At 49.1% G+C, this 8,325-nt stretch overlaps 1 protein-coding gene across 1 annotated transcript in view; it reads right to left on the reverse strand.

The window, feature by feature from the left end:
* Positions 1-8,325, reverse strand: part of FAM159A (family with sequence similarity 159 member A) — a 21,238-nt gene extending 12,913 nt beyond the window's left edge. Inside the window, exons 1-2 of the mRNA XM_021096632.1 lie at positions 8,125-8,325; positions 904-1,043 (exon numbers count right to left, since the gene is read on the reverse strand). Coding sequence (XP_020952291.1) covers positions 904-1,043; positions 8,125-8,306 — 322 coding nt within the window. The 5' untranslated portion in view covers positions 8,307-8,325. The remainder of the gene's footprint in view (positions 1-903; positions 1,044-8,124) is intronic.

The following is an 8,325-nucleotide window of genomic DNA, read 5'->3' on the forward strand; positions in this document are numbered from 1 at the left end:
TAGGAGTCCAATGGGAGCTAAAGCTGCCAGCCTACACCAGAGCCACAGCAATGCTGGATCTGAGCCTTGTCTGCGACTACACCACAGCTCATCGCAACGCCCAGATCCTTAACCCACTGAGCAAGGCCAGGGATTGAACCCGCATCCTCATGGATACTAGTTGGGTTCATCAACTGCTGAGCCATGATGGGAACTCCTATTTGTATTTGATGTAGGCAAATGTACCAGTATTTCACTTGTTTTTAAAATTAAATATTTTGGAGTTCCTTGGTGGCTCAGTGGGTTAAGGATCCAGTGTTGTCGCTTCTGCTGTGATGTCTGTTCCATCCCTGGCCCAGGAACTTCTGCATGCTGTGGGCATGGCCAAAAAAAAAAAAAAAAGGTCTAAAATTAAACATTTTATTCATGTTAACATACTTTAGTCTGTTTCTGGACTCTATTCTAGGGTTTCTCAACATCGGCACTACTGACATTCTGGGTCAGATAATTCTTGATTCTTTTTTTTTTTTTTGGCTGCACCCACAGCATGCAGAAGTTTGCTGGCCAGGGATCGAACCCGAGCCACAGTAGTGACAATGCTGAGTCCTTAACTGTGAGGCCACCAGGAAATTCCGAATAGTTCTTTATTGTAGGGTGCTATTCTCTGTATCATAAGATGTTTAATAACATCTTTGTGTAACAGAATGATGACTATGTCTAATTATTTTGATTAACAGTGAGCACATGAAGAGTTTGGGATGGAAATGTTCAGATCATAATCCTCCTGAGAAATGTGCTACTGCTTCTCAGTATTCCAGGCACACTCCCGAAGCAAATGTTCCAAAGATCATTTCTAAATATCTTCCCTCAGAAAAGGTGCGAGGTGCTGCTGAATACAAGGAAATCATGTGACCTCTTTCTTACCTGTGATCTGTAGGCTTAAGCCTGGGTCCAACCTTGTGTGGGGTTTTGAGCTGATGAACAGGTAGCAAAGCACACAGCTAGTGACAATGAAGGCCAGGAGGACTACGGCTGCTATGGACAGGCCCAGGAGAGCGCCAATACTGCAGACAGAAGACCACAGGGAGCATCATGTTATAGGAGAAGTTCTGTACATGTTATAGGAATCAGCTGGCTCGAACTTTTGTTCTCTCTCTACTTGCCTTAAATAGGCTTTCTGGGCCTCAGCGTGTGTTTGGCACACACACTACATACATAACTTGACATGACTTGATGCCACCATGTAGTTGGGACGCAGTGCACGTTCCCTTTTTTCTCCTTTCCTTTCTTCAACCTGCTCCCACTCTAAGATGATAGAGATGACCCTTTTTTTTTTCCTTTTTGGGGCTGCACCTGCAGCACATGGAGGTTCCCAGGCTTGGGGTTGAATTGGAGCTGCAGCTGCCTGCCTACACCACAGCCAAGGTAACACTGGATCCAAGCTGCATCTGTGACCTACGCCACAGCTTGTGGCAACACCGGATCCTTAACCCCCTGAACAAGGCCAGGGATGGAACCTGCATCCTCATGGACACTGTGTCTGGTTCTTAACCCACGGAGCCACAACGGGAACTCCTGAGATGACCTTAAAAAGCCCTCCCCACACTGCTGTTTCTTAGAAATCAAGACACATATCAGGCCTTAGGTGAACACCAGCTGTCCTTCCCAGTCTCAAGGTAAGTTCTGACCTAGTCTCTAGTGGGTCCTCAGGCCAGTGTGGACCTCTGCCTCTGCTCCATGTCAGGTCTTGGTCACCTGGTCTCAAGAAAACTACCTCCTGGCTCTTTTGAGGGGCTGCTGTCTTTTCCTGTTTCCCATAATCCCTCCTATCATCTCCCACATCAGAATTTTAGTGGTTCTTGAAGGCCCATCTCAAAGGCCACCTCCTTGCTGCTTTCCTTGGTCGTCTCTCTCTTCTCCACGCCAGGCCAACGCAGCCAGGACACCTAACTCAGAGACGTTAGCACTTCCCGCTTGGTCACACAGCCCAGTGTGGTAGGGAAAGAGCAAAGAGCTTTGGAACTCGTAACAGACCTGCCTGCTTTGGGACCCAGGTCTGTAACTAACTCAGTGTGAGATCTTGATGGAATTACTTATCCTTTTGAGCCTCAGCTTCTTTGTCTGCAAAGTGGGAATGAGCAGAACAGGTGGCAGTGAGGATGAATGATACATGTAACATTCTTGGCACATGGTAGTCAACACATTCCTCACCTGCTCCTTGCCGGCAGACCCCGACCAGGTTTAGGTGGCTTTGCTTTTCCCTCGTACAAGCCCCAGCACACAAGAGGACCTATTACTGAGTACCTGTTTTGTGTCAGACACCATGGGATGTTCTTCCAATAGCAGGGGATAGGTAGCACCAGGTGTGTTTATGTGCCCTTTCTGCCTACAACTCCTTCTGCAGCTTTTCTGCCCACCACCCCTCAACTCTGACCTCAGCCTCAGACTACTGTCTTTGCCATTTCTGATGGATTTCACTCCCAGCTAGCTGATGGCTAATTTCCACTAAATACAAACACCTCAGAGCTTTGGAGCTCTAAGGTTTTTTTCCCCATGGTTAAGTAAGTTATTGGCTATCCCTGCAATGGAATAGTGTGGAGCCATGAAAAACATGTTTTCAAATAATATTTAAGATCAAAGATAAGGTTCTCTTTTTTTCTTTTTTGGCTGTATCTGAAGGCATGCAGAAATTTCCTGGGCCAAGGATCACACCTGAGCCACAGCAGTTACAGTGCTGGATTCTTCCTTTTTTTTTTTAAGAGCCATACCCATGGCTTATGGAAGTTCCAGGCTAGGGGTCAAATCGGAGCTGCAGCAGAGCCACAGAAACTCAGGATCTGAGCCACGTCTGTGACCTACACCATAGATCACGGCAATGCTGGTTCCTCAATCCACTGAGCGAGGACAGGGATGGAATCTGAATCCTCATGGATACTAGTTAGGTTTGAATACTAGTTGGCTTACTGCTGAGCCACATGAGGAACTCCCCAAGAATAAATTCTGATGAGATAATGTTAAGTGAACAAAGCAGGACACACTAGTAAATATAGTTTAACCCTAACTTAAATAAACATAAACCCAACATATACATATATATATATATATATATATATATATATACACACACACACACATACCACATAATACAACACAGGTAGGTGGGATGGAAATATACTACAATGCTAACGGGCTGTCTCTGGGTGTAACACAGGCTGTCTCTGAGTGTAACACAGTCTGCGTCCCGTTGGGTCTTAAAACTGGAGTATTCTGGGCGGAGTTTTAAATGCCAGCATCAGTATCTCTTTGCCTGAGGGGACCCAGAGGAGTCTGCACAGAGCAGGTCAAAAGGGCAGGAAAATCAGTGCCTTGATTCTCCAACCAGCCCACAGCCAGTGACTGACAGAAATGGGTGTGTAAATGTCCAGCTTTTTGGTCCTCAGGCAGGATGACTCTGCAAGGTCCATTCTGCACTCCCTGGCAGGCGGGGTTCAGCAGGATTAAGCTTGGGTGGCCTCTGTGGTGACTTGTTTGGTGCACACCAGCACTAGCTCCCTTCCTTCCCCTTCTCACTTACCCACTGTCTGCCAGTGTTTTCTAGGATCACTTGCCATATAAACTACTTGCCCTGAAATCCTTGTTTATAAGGCTGTTACCTGGAAAAGTGGGGCTCAGGTTGGGACTACACTCTTTACAAGGGACATCTATAAGCATCTGGATGGAAAGGGCCCTCTAAAAGTAGGGTCCTGGGAGTTCCCGTCGTGGCTCAGCGGTTAACAAACCTGGCTGGCATCCATGAGGACGTGGGTTAGATCCTTGGCCTTGCCAAGTGGGTTAAGGATCTGGCGTTGCCATGAGCTGTGGTGTAGGTCGCAGATGTGGCTCAGATCCAGCATTGCCGTGGCTGTGGCTGTGGTGTAGGCCGGCAACCCCTAGCCTGGGAACCTCCATGTGCAGTGGGTGCGGCTCTAAAAAGACAAAAAATAAATAAATAAATAAAATAAAATAAAAATAAAAGTAGGGTCCTGGAATTCCCACTGTGGCACAGTGGGTTAAGAATCCGACTGCAGCTCGAGTTGCAGTGGAGACACATGTTTGATTCCTGGCTCAGCACAGTGGGTTAAGGATCCAATGTTGCCACACCTGTGGCGTGGGTCACAGCTGCGGCTTGGATTCAATCCCTGGCCTGGAAACTTCCATATGCTGCTGGTGCGGCCATATAAAGATTAAGTAATTAATTAAATAAAAGTAGGGTCCTTGGAGTAGTGGGGGAGAGAGCTGGGGAGATATATTCCAGATCAGCAGTCAGTCAGGGAGTGGGCACTACCCTGTAGTGTCTCTGGGGACAGAGGAACCAGCTCCCAAGGACAGCTGGGAACAACAGGGGAGCGTCCGGGAGGAAAATCTGTCCGTGGTACAAGATGAACTTGAAAAGATCAGAGTTGTCCCACAGCGGATGTACTGCCTCAAGAGGTGGTGTGTTTTCTATTATTGGACAGGTTTGCACAGAATACTTGGATGACTCCACCTTTCAATGAAGAGATTCCTGCCTCCAGTGGGAAGTTGGATTAAAGAGCCACTAGCCTAGGATTTCACACATCTATGACTCTGAAAGATAGCTAACTCACTGTGACATCTAGGAAACTGTAGGGGCGGTCTGTTATTTGTTAGGGTTTTTGAATCAGGCAGTTCTAAGTCTGAATCCTGGTTCTCTCAGATAGAGGTTGAAAAATCTTTCACCTTTTGATCTTCATTTTCTTCATTCATAAAAGGTCCTGTCTCACCAGGTGTCCATAAAGACTAAATGAGATAGTGTATACACAGCGCTTGACCCGCCGGTTCCGCCCTCCAGCAGGGCTGCTGCCTTTTGGCTCACATCCTGATAAGAAACAGAAGTCCTGAAAAGGGTGTTGGGAAAGTTGACCAGACCTGTGAGAGCACCAGCTGCTTCTCCCCAGGGAGTCTTCATTTCCTGAGGCAGGTTTTAAAGACAGCAATTCTCCTTGAGCCCTATCCAAGGAGACAGTGTTTACCTGCAGATTTGTATGTTTTTCAGGACCGGCTTTCATGAAACGGGCCAAATGGAGTCCTGGGTGAAACAGTCTCCCCCGGGGCCACAGCAGGGCTCTGACAGGTACGTGCCAGAAGCGTTGCTTCAGGGTTTGGGATACACTGACCACCTGGATGTGCTGAGGACCCCGGTTCCCCTCTTCCACTTTGCAGTTGTCTGTGATGTTTAGGTAGACAGTTATATCCAAGCCTAGGAGGAGTCAGCTCTGTGGGCTAGAACCTTTCAGCAGTCCTTGGGGTTCTAGAATGGAAGTAAATTGACATGCAGTGTGACCTCAGAGGTCACCCCATCCAACCCTGTACCTCATTGTCTGAGCCACCAAAACAGCCCATGCCTCGGGAGGGTCCGAAGCAAGGAGAGAAGCCACAGGTGGTATATAGGCAAGGAGGTGGTAGGAGCAGGACTGGATCCTGGCTGAGGGGTTTACTCATCTCTGTGTGCTTTGAAGACAGTAGAGAGTAAGTGTTTTGTTTTGGGGCTGGGGGCCACACCGGCAGCATATGGAGGTTCCCAGGCTAGGGGTCGATTCGGAGCTACAGCTGCCGGCCTACACCACAGGCACAGCAACGTGGGATCCGAGTCGCATCTGCGACCTGCACCACAGCTCACGGCAATGCTGGATCCCCAACCCACTGAATGAGGCCAGGGATTGAACCCGCATCCTCATGGTTCCTAGTTGGATTCATTTCCTCTGCGCCACAATGGGAACTCCCAGTGAGTGTTTTTCTGTTGTTGCTTTTGTTTTTGTTTATACTCGTGGCATATGGAAATTCCTGGGCCAGGGATTGAATCAAGCTGCAGCTGTGACTTATGCTGCAGCTTTGGCATCATCAGATTCTTTAACCCATTGCCGGGCTGGGGATTGAACCCATCCCTCCAACAGCAAGCTGAGCCACAGGGGGAACTCCCAGTGAATATTTTTTCAAGTGGTCTGAGTAGAACAGATTATAAGAGAGCCAGCCAGGCTAGATTTAGACAGTTGTGCAGCAGGTCAAGCCTGGGCTTGGAACCAGGCAGGCTTGAGTTTTCATCCCAGTTCTGCCACTTGCTCTCACCAGGGTACTCCTAGATAGTAACTGACCCATTTTCAAGTTTTCTTATCTGTAAAATGGAGGGAAGACAGGCCAGAGCTGGGAATGTGTGACTGCATCCAGCCCTTGGATGGTGCTAGGTAAAGTTCTTTGAATCTCAGTCTGCCATGACATTGCTGGAAGATCTTAGACAGTTCACTTCCGTATTCTGAGATTCACTTTCCCCATCTATGAACCAAGGAATGGGAACTCCCTTTTACTGAGCACAAACCATATGCACTAGTCTCTTCCACATGCATTATTGCACTTAATCCTCATACCAATTCCATGAGACAGGTATTGCTATTGCCATTTGAAAGACAAAAGAGACTTGGAGATTTTACCAAATTCACATAGCTAGTAAGTGACAGAGCTAAAGTTTGGACTAGGTTCTAACCAGCCTCCAAACTCCACACTGCATAACTCAAAGATCAGCCCTATCATATTTCAGTATTCAGCTCAGTACTAAGTACACAGTGGGTCTTCAACAAATACTCCATTGTTATTCTTTAGATGCATGTCATATCTCTTTAAATGGACTGTGAGCTCCCTTCAAGGAGGGAATAATTGATTTCAGTGTCTCTAGTACCTAGCATAGCATTTGGCACAAAGCAAAGGCCATAATCAATGAATGAATGAATGAAAATATGGATGAACAGAGAATAAATTAATGTCATTCCCCAGGTATCATAAGTCAAATGCAGAGGATCTGAAAACCTGGCCATCTGAAAATCCTTTGGAATTACAGATGGAGTAGTCTGGAAAAAGCAGTAATATCTCTAGTTGCTAATGGATGTGCTGAGTTGATTCTACCTCGTGATCTCATTTGGAACTTGTCCCAGTCAGAAATCATCCTCCCCATTTGATAGATGGAGAGACAGAGGCTCAGAGAGGTTTTAGAGCTAGGCTGTGCCTCCCCACCTACAGGGCATGCAGTCTCTGGTCACATACCTCCAGGGGCAGGAAGAGCATTGTCTATGGAGAGAGCCCACTCCATTTTTGCTGATGCCTGTTTCCCAGAGCAGGCTCAGGCTCAGGCCCTGTTTTCTGGATGGGGACTTCGGAGACCCAGAGAGAATGAGACCCATTGCCTTGTCAGCCCTGCTCTAGGGTCCAGAAATGTCAGCACTGGCCTGACCACCCTCTTCTCTGAACTGCTGGGGAAACTGAGGTCTGGTGGGTAGGGATTCACCCACATTACACTGATCTGGCTTCTGCTGTGGGATTATGTCATTGTCTCAGGATGAGCTTGGAGGCAACTGTGCATCTTTGGTCTTCTGCCTTTGCTTGGAACTCACTCCAGGGCCTGGCATTGCTAAGTTCTGGGGAAGGGGTGGCTGAAAGAATAACTAAATATGAGGGGGAAGAAAATAACTGTGGTTGGGCTGCGGCTGGGGTGTAGCATCAGGTGGGGTATTAAGGCTTGAGGGTGAGGTTTGAATGTAGGTCTGGATAATGTTTGCAGTCCAGGTGAGCAAGGAGAGCTGAGGTGGGCTTGCAGGGAGGACCGATGGGGAGGTTGGGGCTGGTGAGAGAGTAAGGGCCGGGAGCAGCACTGGGGAGTGGGTAAGGTCAGGGATGAGGTCGCTACTGGAAAGGGGCCCTGGAGAACACTCTCACAAGGGAGGAGTTCGGGAGTCCTGCGAATGATGGGAGTTTGCTGTGAGGGTGGGGGTGGTTATGCAATGTGAGGTTGGGTTAGGGTGGTGGTGGCAACGACGTTTGGAGTGGGGATGAAGTGAAGGTTTTTCAGGGTGGAGTTGGGGTGAGGGTCAAGGATGGATTTGAATAATGGTTGGGTCAGGATGGGGGACTGGAGCTGCGAAGCGGCAGCCGCAGAGCCGGTTGGTGGCCGGCCGCCAGAGCCCGGGCGGGTCAAGGCTGGGCGGGGGTCGCTGCTGACATTGGCCGGGCACCTGGGGGAGGACTGAGGGTTCAGTACCGGGTCGGGCCGAGGGGCCTAAGACGGAGTGGGGTTCCAGGTGGGGTGAGGGCCAGGGCCGGTACCTGAGCCACCACATGTAGCTGTGCTCGTAGGGGAAGAAGCTGTGTGGATCGTCGCAGCAGTACTTGTGGTCGCGGAAGCCGCAGCAGAAGACGGCGGCCGCTTCGCCCCCCGGCCGCGGGCAGCTGAAGCCGCGCACCACCTCCTGCTCGGCGCTCACGTAGCTCGTGCAGGCGCCGCTCATCGTGTCCCGCGTCGGGCCC

This window comes from Sus scrofa, chromosome 6 (assembly GCF_000003025.6).
Source record: "Sus scrofa isolate TJ Tabasco breed Duroc chromosome 6, Sscrofa11.1, whole genome shotgun sequence".
Lineage (NCBI taxonomy): Eukaryota > Metazoa > Chordata > Mammalia > Artiodactyla > Suidae > Sus > Sus scrofa.